Raw genomic sequence first — 13,392 nt, forward strand, 5'->3', positions numbered from 1 at the left:
CTATTTTAGGACCAAGGCCAAGAAATCAATTCAAATTCAAGCTCACAATAATCACTTCTGAGATTGAATAATAAGCTTAGGATTTGTGGCCGACAAGCTCCAAAATCTCAACAGCAACTTCTAAAGAAGCTATTGGCAGAAAGATAAGGAACCCCTCAGAACCTTCAAATTATTAGTATAGTTATCCGTTGGTATCGTCAGGGGATTGGTTCCAGAAACCTCATGATTCTAAAATTTGCAGATACTCAAGTTCCTTATACAGAAAGATCTTGTATTTACATGAAACTTACATGCATCTTCCTGTCTACTTGAAATCACATCTAGATGACTTATAAATGTAAATGAGTTTATGTAAATAGTGGTTGACACTGTATATTTTAGGGAATAATGAAAAAACAAAACAAAAACCTGTCCATGTTCAATACAGATGCATTTCTTTCCCTACCAAAGTTTTTGATTTAAGTTTGGTGGAACTTGTGGATATAGAACTTATGGGCACAGAAGCCTGACTGTGATTATTTTTTGGATTGGTGAAGCTGTGAACTGAGTGACCCTTCATAGACAGAGATGGAGAGCTGGTGACTGTTGAGAGCCAATTTCAGGCAGGGCAGGCTCTCTGCTTCAGAGACAGAGTCCTGGGGCAGATGCAAGTGGTTTTCTTTCTTTTACCCCATGGTCAACAGTGGGCCTGTGGTCTTGGACTCTGTGTCCTTCTTTGGGAGCTTGTGGAGAAACAGTATTCTGCTGCCGTACCTTGACCTTACTCATCTGAAGGAAGAAACTTTTTGTGGTCTTTTGTACATGAGCAATAACCCCAGTTGGGTAGAAATGGAGGCTTTGCCCATAGAGTGGGACAGGAGCTAATGGCTTCTGAGCAAGGAGCGATCTCAGCTTCCTGGAGGACAGCTGTTTGTCCCCTGCAGAAAGTGGTGACATCTCTGACTTCAGCTAAAGTCAGCTTCTCACACTGTTGGTAACAGGAGCCCTTGGGTGCTGCAGAATGTTCCACATTTCCATGAAATTGTGAAACAAGTACCAATTTTATTCTGAGGTCTGGGTGCACAATAGGCCCAAGCAGGTCCAGCCTGTAAAGGACCAGCTTACCTGAGTGGTTATTGCAGAACTGCCCACACCCATAGCCAGGAGCCCATGGACTGTATACATTGGGCTGGGGCTCTCACAGGAGGGCCTGGGGAAGAGCTGTCACTTGTGCTCAGGGCCACCCAGTGTTAGAGGGTGACTCAGGATGTAAAATTTAGGTGAGTAAAACTAGATGAACAGAGAAAGTAGGCGACAAATGACAGATGGACTACCGGTCTTATCTCACAGTCCTACAACCACTGAAAGACTCCCATCTTAATTGACAGTTTGTTGGATGCCAAATGTGCCTCATTTATCCACCCTCAAATAGCATGAGGTGCATCATTAGAACTGCTGTCAGGGAACTCAGGGCAGGGGCAGCTCTGGGCTACCAGGTACACAGGGAATCAGGGAGTGTCAGGCAGGGCACAGGGAGGGAGGCCCAAGGCCGAGGGAACATCAGAGCTGGAGGAGGGTCCAACACATGTTCCGGTCATTGCTGCCTTGTTGTGTCTCATGAGGACCCTGTGGATCACACGCGCCTAATATAGAAACTTCCCTCTGAGTGCGCAGGGCTGAGCCTAGAATTCAGACAGGAAAAGTCACATCTTCCAGGCCCATGATAGTCCCAAGTGGTCTTTACCTTGGAGCTGGGCCACTAAGAGAGGACCTAAGAGGAGACTCTTGGGGAAGAGTAGCTCAGGGACTTCTGAGGTCAAAGAACCTCTTACGGTTGGTGTGGGAGGTGCCATGTACAAGTGAGAGTGAACCTTGACTGTTCCTCAGGCCTCCTGAGTGGGAGCAGAAAGTCATGGGGGGAATGAGTTGCTGGGCCTGCATCATGTGGCCCCAGATGCTGGCCTGACCTGGGACGGGGTTTGGGGAACGGGTGAGGAGGCTTCCCAGGTGTCGGTGCCCAGGCATGGGAGATGCTTGTGCCTCTTTGTCCCTGCTATTTGGTGAGAGGCCATGTAGGCAGTTCCTAGCATTGATAATGGAGCCGCCGCCAGGGCTGTGACCCTCTGAGGCTTCAGCAGATAACCACTTTGAGTTGTGCAGCAGGACAGGACCTTCTGATTGTCTCAGGAGACAGTTTCCTCCTGCTGAGACTTGTGCAGTGCTGAGAGTGCTACTGTGGGGTCTCAGCCGCTGTTCTTTGCAGGTACGTGCAGTTTCTCAGCGGACTTCTCTCAGGGTCAGTGAAGATGAATGCCTCACCCTTGTTCCTGCATTTCGTCATCCTGCACCACACCTCTAACTTCGACACTGGAGGAGGTGAGAGATTTCCATGGCATGGAGCCCGTGATTTGGTAACAAGCCCCCTCCCTGATTCTGCGACATCCTGAATCTGTCCCTCAGCTTCCTAGTTGTAGAAGCAGCTCTGTCGTGTGGACAAAGCTTCAACTTTGGGAGACTGTTTGAAACAGTTGGTTAGGAGAGGGACAGGGAACCAATACTCCTGTGCCTGTGTACAAGCAATCTGGAATGCCGTGTCATCCTAGGCCAGCAGTCCTGTGGGTCAGCTGTACACTTGGTCTCAGGCTCACACAGCGGTGAGGGAAATCAGCATGAAAGAGATTTCCCAGCTGCTTCAGGATCCCATCTTATCCCTCCACCTTAAAGTGATTTCAAGAGAGAGAGCACCTAGCACAGGATTGGCATCAGGACCTTTTGCCCTGGTCCCTAGTCCCATGCAGGTACCCATAGCCTGTGGGTGGTCAAGACCTTGTCCCCTCCTCAGTCCCATGTAAGTGCTCACAGCACATGGCTGGTGTCAGAATCCTGTCTGCTTCTCCCTTATGTGATTTAGATAGTTGCAGTTTCATCCTTTTGCAGTGCTGAGGATAAATCTAGGGCATCTAGGTGATGGTTCTATCACTGAGTTACATGCCCAGCCCTTTTGAATTTTCTTTTGAGATTGGATCTCACTAAGTTGCTCAGGGTGGTCTCAAACTTGTACTCCTCCTTTCTCAGCCTCCTGAGTTAGCAGGGATTACAGGTGTGTGCCACTGCACCTGACTTTGTTTCTTCCATTTTAAAGTGTATCTATGCCTTCCAGTCCCCCTGGTCATCAGGACCAGAGTGGACCTACTGAGCAGAAAGTGGATTTTGAGCCCTCCTGGTCTCACTATTTAGTGCCCTAGTAGGTGTCTGGATAAAGGTCAAGCTGTCTTTCTGCGGCTCATAGGACCAAATGTATTTCCTGCAGGGGCGGGAGACTCCTTATGCTCACTGAATGTGGGCAACTCTGGGAGCTGTTTCCCCAGTCTCTCTGGCAGCCTATGCAGTCTGTGATCTCTCTGCACCTGCCTCTCTTTTTGGGCTAGACTCTGATCCCATTTTTACCTGGTGTGTGTCTTTCTTTCAGTGTGCCGGCCCTTTCTGAAGCTCTACCAAGCCATGCAGCCTGTGTATACATCAGGGGTCTAGTAAGTGCTGGAGCTTGTCCTGTGGCATCCTGGGGATCGTGGTAGAGCCTGGCTACCTTTCTCATGGGAAGAGGGTGTAGGCAATGAGGTGAGAAATTCCAAGGAGCCCAAGGAGCATGCAGAAGGGAAAGCCCTGGGGCAGCCTATGGTCCAACGTACACAGGTGTCCTGTGTTCCTGCCATTTAAGTTGGCTCCATCAAGGGGGTGAACACTGGAGCCTCCAGTGGAGAGGGCCATTGCTGTTTGGAAGTGGACATATTGGAAAGATTCCCAGGACAAGGTTCCCTTATGATTTTTCTTTCTCTCTCCTTTGCATTTTTTATATGCATCAGTTTTTCTTTTTTTAGTATTTAATTTTTAGTTGTAGTTGGACACAGCACCTTTTTATTTATTTATTTAGTCCCATTTCTGGGTTCACACTGGATGCTATGCATATTGATGGCACTTTGAAAATTTTACCTGTAGCTTGTTGAAGCTGCATCCAACTGCACCTTTCCGGGGCTCCTTGGTCTTCTCTATAATTGGGCCCCTGGGGTAGGGTCTCAGTGCCTTCTGGTAAGTCACTGACCCTGATGTTGCTGTAAGGGCTCTCCAAGGCCTAGGAATTTTCTTAAGCCTTTTGGACACATTTTTATAGAGTGGAGTCTCAGAAATTAGATTCTGTGTTAATGGGAACATTTTATGTACATGTTCTTTTCTCAACATGTATTCTGTCCACAAAATCATGAGATTGCATAATGATGTACCTTCTTGTTTATCCCAAAGCAATGTTGGTTCAGAAAACCCCAGCAGAATCTGTATTGTCATAGAGCCGGCCCAGCTGCTGAAAGGGGACATCATGGTGAGTGCCCACTGTTTCAGTAATAATGACCCAAAAGACAGAAAAGATTTCATCGTAAAACAGTAACAGCCCCTGTTTTTGAAACCCTCCCTCCAAAAAATCTGTAGGAAGGTAGAAAAGTAGCCTTTATCTTAATGCATTTGGTTAGTTTTCTGAGTAAAAGTATTTTAATTAAAGGGAGAGAACGAATTTTTGTTCTTTAGTGTCCTTGACTGTAGAGCCATTTTATATATGTAAACTTGAAAATGAAGTCCTGATATGGTGACTGAACTCGGGACATCCCCATTTCCTGACCATAATTTGTAATCTTAACATGATCATAGCCCTCCTAGGGTGTATCGATAGAAATAAAATATGTGTTTAGCATTAAGAGCCAGAGTACTGGTGTTATTATAGCTTGGTTAAGGATCAAAACACTGATTTCTTCAGATAATTTTGTTTCTTGGGTGTGTTCATTTTGGGAGGAGACTAATTGTTTGTGTGTGTGTGTGTGTGTGTGTGTGTGTGTGTGTTTTATCTCTCTCGGTTTTTTTTGTTTTGTTTTGTTTTGATATCTGGGATTGAACCCAGGGATACTTAACCTCTGAGTCACATCCCCAGAAATTTTTTAGTTTTTGTTTTGAGACAGGGTCTTGCTAAGTTGTTTAGGGCCTCACTAAGTTGCTTAAAGCCTCACTAAATTACTGAGGCTTCCCTTAAACTTGCCATCTTGGTGCTTCATTCTCCCCAAACACTGGAATTTAAATGTGTGCCACTATACTCCATTGTCTTTTATCTATCTTGAATACAAAGGAATTTATACAGGTAAGATAATTTTAGTAAAGATTTTGTCTAGAATAAAGAAAACCTTTAAGGCATATGTATAGCTGCCAGGATGCAGAGAATAACTTAGATACGATCTTTACATGGCCTTGGCAGACCTGCTTTGATAAAGGTTAGGTGACTCAGGTGTTCACTTTGCAGTATATATAAAAGGCTCAACCAAAGTCTTTGAAGATCCTCATTAATTTCCTCCAGAAGTTTGTATTTTAAAACTCTTTCTTAAAAATGGGGGAAAATCCCCACCTTGCCCATTCCAGATTTTCACAAAAATAAGGACAGGTGTAGTTCAGTAGTGGAGCATGTGCTTAGCATGCTCAAGACCCTAGGCTTGATCCTCAGCTCTGGGGGGAAAAAATCCATATGGATAATGAGGGTAGAGACCCTGGGGATACAGTCACATCTTTCGCATGCCCTCTGAGTCCTGCAGCTTCAGTCTGTGCTGCTTCATAGGGTGGAATTCTACAGGTGGAGAAGGCACCTGAGAGGGTATAAGGGTCACTAAGGAGTGTGGCCATGTGGCTGAGCCCTAATTTTGCTCAGCATTGTGCTGAGCACTGCACAAAATCACCTTCCATCCCCATGACAATCTCATGAAAGAAATGCACTTCCCATTTCACAGGTGGGAAAGCCGAGGGTGTAGGTGGTTACTCTAATTTCACAAGCTCATTTTTCAGCCACTCTCTTCTGCTGCCTCAAGGAGAAGGGCCCTGGGCTTGCAAAGCCTGTGGTTGGAGTGCAGTGCAGCCTCCCTTCTGCCCTGGGGTTAGTAGAGAGGGGCAGGGTGAGGAGGAGAGAGAGATTCTCCCCACCATGTGCTGCTTCATGTCTTCTGTCCAGGTGTGCAATGCTGGCCCTGGCTTTAGGACACCTGCAATCGTTGGGCAAAGGGGCCGAGCTATTTATTTATTTACTTATTTCAGTATTTGGGATTGGACCTAGGGGAACTCTACCGCTGAACTACAACCATAGCCCTTTCTATTTGAGACTGTCTAAGTTATTCCAGCTAGACTTGAACTTCCGATCCTCCTGCCTCAGCCTCCCATGTAGCTGGGATTATAGGAGTGTGAGCCTTAATTGAGGACTGCTTTGTGTCAGCTAAATCAGGCTTTACCAGCTGTGGCTCTAACCTGTCTCTAACTCTGGAATGGGGTCCAGTGTTCCAGCTTTAAAGAAGAGAACAGGAGAGGCTGGTGGGGTAGGATTGACATCTGCCCGTCATCATATCCTGTCTGCCATACAGGTTTGTGGGGGGACTGGAGTTGGCTTTTCCAGGGGGCAGCTCTCTGTCTGCAGGGATTCGTTGTTAAAGCCACGTCCCTTTAGGATGATCCACGGGAGGTAACCAAAAGCTATGATATGGAGGGTGACTCTCAGGCTAGGATGTATGGCTCTCCGCCCCTCGCCACTTCCTAGAACAAGGGCAAGGCTTCTCTTCAGATGCTCCTGAGCTGGTGGCTGCAAGGTCTTCTGAGACCTGTGGGCAGACCAGTCTAATTGCGATGCCAACTGCCAGTCCCCTTTCCCTATCCTTCCCTTCTTCCCCATCCTCCTTCCTCTCTCTCTTCTCCTCCTTTTCTTTACTCTCATTCTCTTGTCTGTCTTCACTTCCATTTTCTCTTTTTCTCTCTGTGATTTTTTTACCCAATAGTCTTTTTTGGAACATTTTGTCCTCTTTCGGGTCTATGGGCACAGGACAGGAAGGGAGGAGCACAGTGACTTTGTCCTGGAGGATCCTGGTGAAGACATGGGTTTGTTTGTTTGTTTTTCCTTAAAGAGGACCTGCAGCTGCTCTGTAGCCCAGGTCGGGGGCCACTGTAGGTTGAGGCAGAGCAGTTTGGGTGAGGATTGAGTTGGATATGACCTGTGACTTGGGCATCAAGGTGCTGGGCTGGAAGAGTATTACCAACAGAGGACACAGCATCTTGGCTTCATGGTGTCCAGAGGGGTCTTATGCCTTTGCTAGGATGTCTGGGGTTGTGAGGAAATTAAACATCTTGGGCAGGATTCTTGCATAGTTCTCTTTTGGGAAACGTGGACTTCTGCTCAGTGAGGAGCGCACTTCGGTTTGTGCGGATGAAATGTGTGAACCCACATAAATCTTCCAGGACAGTGTATGACAGAGGGTGAAGGCCATGCCACATGAGGCTGATACATCACAAGCCATTGTCACAACCAGAGAGACCATGGCTTGACTTTATGGGTGGATAGACACTGACTTTTCCCTCTGCTTCTTCACCATGAACCTCTTCCCACTGAATTGCATTCCAGCCCTGTCCCTCCCTGTAGTGGGCACTGCAACCCAAGCATGAGGTCTCAGTAAATATCACATGTGTCTGGCTGTGGCCACTGGAACGTGGCTTTGAGCAGGCTACAAGGAGCCTGTCTAGGGAGGTGGAGGCTGTGGGTGGAGGCAGCATTTGGCACTTGATTAGTGAGGCAGATCCAGGAACAAAGTAGGCGGGGCAGAGGAGGAGAGGAACCTGGGTGAGTGGGAGGCGTTCTCTGGTGGATGTGCCAGGGCTTGGTAGATGTGCCCCATCCTGGTAGAGTTCCTGGCTGTCCAGGGAGCTGAGGGAGCTAGGTGCTGCTCTAGCTCAGGAAAGTACCGTCCTGTGTGTTGGTGTTGCTGGGTGACCTTGGATGAAAAATGATGCCTGCTGGGCACCCAGAGGTCACAGCAAGGCAGCTCTGTTCTTGTGTCAGTGGCTCACAACTGTTTGTTCCTAAGTGGTTTGTTATCCAACAACTAAAGAGTCAGTCTGCAACTACTTTGGAAGCAGTGATTATTTGAAATTGTTGCAAAAATTGGAGTCAAACTTGTGAGTCCAGTTGGTATGGAGCAGAGACCCTCTGAAGCTCAGGCTGTGGTTAGGAGGGCCAGACCAGCTAGCATTCGTTGATGCGGCCTCTAGAGAAGCTCTTGGTCAGCAGAGAGAGGCTGAGGCCTGCAGTGAGCAAGGCGCTGAGTCAGCAGGAATGTCAGATGTGAGCATGGCTGGAGCATCATGGAAAGGTCATCTCCACTCTTCATAGCACTTGGGGCTTGTGTGGTCCTGGCCTGGGGTGAGGAGTCCCCAAAGCTCTGTGTGCCATTTCCCATAAGTGGGTTCTCAGAAGGGAGAGGTGCAGGCTTCATGCAAGGCGCAGGGTAGTGGGACAGCCCCCATGAGGACGTGGCACTACTGAGGACAATGCTGATGTTTGAGAACTGGAATAGTCAGATGTGGAGCATTTCAGGGAGCAGAAGGCGGGTAACGGTAGTGGTGGTAGAGTGTTCCAGGTAATCCTAGGAGTGAGTTGGGCCTGTTCTGGGGATTTCCACTGACTGTGAGGCACTCAGAGGGACGGCCTTGGTGGGGAGAGGGCCAGGTGAAAGCCTCACCTGAGCCCAGGTTAGAGTAGTTGTGAAGGTGAGAACCAGACTCACCATCTAGCCTGGGCATCTTCTGGAACAACCTCACGCTTGAACTTGAACATGAATCTTGGGTGGACATTTTATCAGGACAAAAGATCCTTGCTGGTGTTGGGTGTTTCTGAGTTAGGGGCCCACCCTCTCTTCTTGGTGGTCTTCCAGGCCAGCTTGTTCTGCTTAGGTTGCTTTTTTAGAACACCACAGACTGGGTGACCTGTAGTAAGGGGAATTGATTTCTCTAGCTAGAAATCCAAGGTTAAGGTGCTGCAGATTCAGTGTCCCGTGAGGACCCCCTTTGTGATTCATAAATAGCTCCTTTCCCTGTGCCTTATGTGGTGAAAGGGGTGAAGCAGCTCTGTGTGGTCCCTTCTATAGGGGTACTAATGCCATTCCTGAGGGACCCAATCTCTTCACTAATCACCTCCCCAAACCCCCACCTCCCAATACTATCACTTTGGGTGTGAAGATGTCATCACGTAGATTTAAATTTTTTATCAGTGCCTTATAATTATACACAAAAGAAGGATTCATTATATCATTCATTTATGCACATAACAATTTGATCAATCTCATTTCCCAGCACCTTCCCTTTCCCTCCTCTTCTCCCTCCCCTGATCTGCTTGCTCTACTGATCTCCCTTCTATTACCATTATTTTAATTAGTGTTATAATGATATAAGTGGATTATTACATATGAAATTTTATGTATTTCTATATGTATCTCTCTCTCTCTCTCTCTCTCTCTATATATATATATATATATATATATATTATTCATTATGGTACACAATGTATATGGACATAGCATTATTTGGTAGAGTTCATGCCCCCAGTACTTCTCTATGCCCTTCCCTCCTCCCATCTTCTCAATATCCTTTCTCTACTCTATTGTTCTATTTTCATGAAATCTCCTTACCTTTTTTTGATTAGTCCTTACCTTTTTTTCCCTTTTCCTCCCTCTCTCTAGCTTCTGCACATGAAAGAAAACTTTGAGTCTAGCTTAATTAACTTACCATAGCATTCTCCAGTTTCTATCCATTTATCAGTAAATGACTTAATTTCTTTTTTTCTTTCTTTTTTGGTGCCAGGGATTGAACCCAGGGGCATTTAACCACTGAGCCACACTCCCAGCTATTTATTTATTTATTTTATATTTTTAAATTTAAAGATAGGGTCTCACTAAGTTGCTGAGGCTAGCTTTGTACTTGTGATCCTCCTAGCCTCCCAAGCGCTGGGATCACAGGCGTGTCTCACTGTGCCAGGCTAATTTAATTATTCTTTATGGCTATGTAGAACTCCATTGTGTATATATACCACATTTCCTTTATCCATTTGTCTGTTGAGGGACATCTACCTGGTACTATAACTTGGCTATTGTGAATTGCACTATTATAAATAAATACTGTTATGCATGTAACACTATGGTATGCTGTTTTTAAATCTTTAGGGTAAATTCTAAGAAGTGGAATAAATAGCTGGGTCATATGGTGAATCCATTTCTAGTCTTTTGAGAAATCTCCATACTGTTTTCTAAAGTGTTGTAAAAAGTGATATCCATAAGACATAAATGTATCTTTTCTCTGCTCATCCTCACCAGCAACTATTGTTATTTGGGTTCTTTCTACCTGGAATGAGATGAAATCTCCGTGTAAGTTTTGTTTTGCATTTCCCTGATTGCTAATGATGTTGGGCGTTGTTTTTATATATATGCTGCCCATCTGTACTTTTTATTTTGAAAAGTATTCAGGTAGATCTTTTGTCCATTTATTGATTGGTTTACTTTTTTGGTGTTAAATTTTTGGGTTTTTTTTTTTTTTTTAAACTTTTTAAAATATATCCTGGATATCAATCCCTTGTTGGAATAGTAGCTGGCAAAATTTTTCTCCCATTCTATAGAAGTCTTTCTTCCCACTCTTGTTTTCTTTGCTGTGCAGAGGTGTTTTAATTTGATCTCGTCCCACTTATTGATTCTTGGTTGGACTTCTTGAGCTCTAGGAATCTTGTTAAGGAAGTTGCTGCCTATACCAATGTGTGGGAGTGTTGCCTTAGGTTTTCTTCCAGTAGTTTCAGTGTTTCTGATCTAATTCTGAGGTCTTTGATCCACTTTGAGTGGATTTTAGGGGGACACAAACACTGAGTCTGCACAGAGGCTATCACCTCTCCACCCCCTTTCCTGCCTTGTCTCAGACTTTCCTGATTCTCTTCTGTGCCTCACTGTGGCTTCCTCTGCTGGCTTTTCATTGGTGCCTTTCCCTCCTACCTTGCCCTGGTTTTCCTTTCTTTCCTACCAGGTCTCAGGAAAAAACAGTGCCAAGATATCCTGCTCTTTAACTGCTGCTCTGCTCAGTAGTAGTCCCCTGTCCCTCTGTCTACTGGTGGTGGCCATGGTGGCATCATCCTCTGCCTGGTCTGTGGTGCTCTCCCGTGAGCCCTGTTCTCCCTGGTAGCCTGTTCTCTTTCCCTGTCTTTTAGCCTGAGGTCTGAGGAGCCTTCCCTAGCTTCTGCACAGCTGCCCCTGACCTGGTGTTCTCCAGGCTGCTGTCCTTCCTGCTTTCCTCATCCCTTGCTGGCTCTCAACTGCCCTTACTTACTTGCGAGTCAGATTGTTGTGGTCCTAGCCTACTAGGATTCACCAGCTGCCCAGGGTGCCCTTTGGCAACTCCATCTTTCCAACTTTAAGCTCTGCTGGGACTCCCCACCCACCCCCACCTCTGCACTCTAAACTTGAGCTTCATGTTTGACATCTTTTGTTTTCCCCTCCCACAACCCTATGGCCCCATATCTTATCTGCTATGCAGATTTGATGACTCAGTGAGCCCTGCCTCCCCAGGGACTCTAAACTCTAATTCACTTCTCACTTTTGAACTCTCTAGTCCGTCATTGTGCCCCTCAGAGGACAAATGGACACTCAGGTGATGTCTGAGAAGCACAAGCAAAAGGATAGCAGCTTGCAATTACTAAGCGTGGTCAGAGGCCAGGGCTATGCCCTGCCCATTGTCATTCCCACCTTATACCCCAGTTCTCATGTATATACTAGGAACCTTTGGCTGGAGCAGAGGATCACTGGGTAGGGTCATACCCCCAGCAAGTCAGCTGAGCCAGGTTCTCTGAAAACCATTAAGCCAGTGAGCCACGTTCCCGGGAAGCTGCTGGCCTTCCCTGAGATTGGGTATGGCCACTCCAGGAGTGACATGGGCATGATTGGCAGAGGAGCAGCCTCTCCAATGTATCTGTCGAAACAGAAGCCAGAGGAGCCTGGAGACCTGGGGAGAGGAAAGCTGGAGTTCAGGTGCAAGGTTCAGCTGGGAGCCCTCTAGAGGTGAATGTTTCATGCCATGGGGGCACTTTGTCCATGCATGATTTGTTGCCAGAAGAAATGCTGGCAAAACAGGAGGTTCTTGGGCTTTTCACAGGAGATAACTTTTGATAAGATAATTTCCTTCCTGCATCTCTTTTCATTCCTCACATGGAATATTTTTAGGCTTGTTTTATGATTTGATTTATGCTTCCTGTGTTTATGGTTCCTTTTTGTACACTCTGCACTTGTTTCTGCTGTGTTATCAGATGGGAGGTGAAAGATATGGGTGACAGCTAAGAAGGGTAATTTTCCATCACAGAGAGTAATTTTTCCTTGCACCATCCACAGAAGTGGTTAGCTGAGAGGTTTGTAAGTTGTCTATCTCTAAGAAGCAAATTGTATATTTATTGTATTTTTCTGGGGTTGCACTAACAAAGGGCCACAGACTGAATGGTTTAGGCGACAGGAATTAATTTTCTCACACTTCTGGAACCTGGATATCCAAGGTCAAAGACTGGGCTGGTTTGGTTTCTTCTCAAACCTCTCTGCTTGGCTTGCAAATGCTGTCTTCTCACTATCTCTACATGGTCATCCCTCTGTGTTTGAGTCCTAATCTCTTCCTTTAAGGACACCAGTTGTAATTCATTAGGGCCCACCTTAAGGGTCTTAATCTTAACTAAATTATCTTTAGCAGAACTCTGTCTCCAAATACAGTCACACTCTGAGGTCCTGAGACCTTCAACCTGTGAATTTGGAAGGATACAGCTCAGCCCACAATGCCTCTTTTTGTTCACTAAGCCTATTCTAGAATGTTTAGTAAGTAGTGGAATCAAGTGCAATTGGTCACCCTGCATCTTTGGCTATAGTTTGTCACCAGCATTCACTGGTGACCATAGCTTGTGGCCTACATAACGTGATAAGGTAGATGTGGAAGTAAGCCACACACAGAACTTACTCCCAAGAGTTAGAGTCTAGTTGTTCATTAAGAGGAACATAAAGATAACTAGCACAATTAGAACTGGTTTTTGCAGAGACCTAAGAGCTGAAGTCAAATTGGGGTGGAAAAGACTCTTTATAGAGTCCTGTGGGGTGTGACTTCAAGGCAGATCAGGTGGTGGCAGTTGGCTCAAGGGGAGAAGCCTAAGTGTCACAGTCATGCACATATCACAGTCTACGGAGTCTGTGTTGTGCTGAAGCTTTAAAACCCCAGTGCTTTTGTTTCATGTAAAAACCATCTACGGGGCCAACACAGCGAAGAAACGATGCTGTGTCCTGTCCCTTGTTGGCAGGGCTCCCTGGAGAGTGTCAGGAGTCTCCCCTTTCCTACTGCTTGAATTGGTTCTGGTGTTCTGAGGTTTTCAAATGCAGTCCCCAATTCCTCCTCCCCAGCCTTGCCCCATCTCCAAGTGAACCCAAATGGCCACATAAAACACAGCAGCCCTCCTGCTTTTGCTTTCCCTGTCCTTCACTTTTGTCCTCTTACTGCTTGATGTGCACCTGCACTCAAAAC

General features: G+C 46.2%; 1 protein-coding gene across 8 annotated transcripts in view; it reads left to right on the forward strand.

The window, feature by feature from the left end:
• The window catches only part of Tns3 (tensin 3), a 270,335-nt gene that overhangs the window by 139,422 nt on the left and 117,521 nt on the right, over positions 1 to 13,392 (forward strand). For all 8 annotated transcript variants that reach the window (XM_046451661.1, XM_046451611.2, XM_058582006.1 and 5 more), the window contains 3 exons: positions 2,243 to 2,355; positions 3,449 to 3,509; positions 4,276 to 4,351. In XM_046451661.1, coding sequence (XP_046307617.1) covers positions 2,243 to 2,355; positions 3,449 to 3,509; positions 4,276 to 4,351 — 250 coding nt within the window. The remainder of the gene's footprint in view (positions 1 to 2,242; positions 2,356 to 3,448; positions 3,510 to 4,275; positions 4,352 to 13,392) is intronic.

The sequence above is a fragment of the Marmota monax genome, unplaced genomic scaffold, assembly GCF_021218885.2.
Source record: "Marmota monax isolate L192 unplaced genomic scaffold, Marmota_monax_Labrador192_F-V1.1 WCK01_AAM20220418_F8-fsc00342, whole genome shotgun sequence".
Classification (NCBI taxonomy): domain Eukaryota; kingdom Metazoa; phylum Chordata; class Mammalia; order Rodentia; family Sciuridae; genus Marmota; species Marmota monax.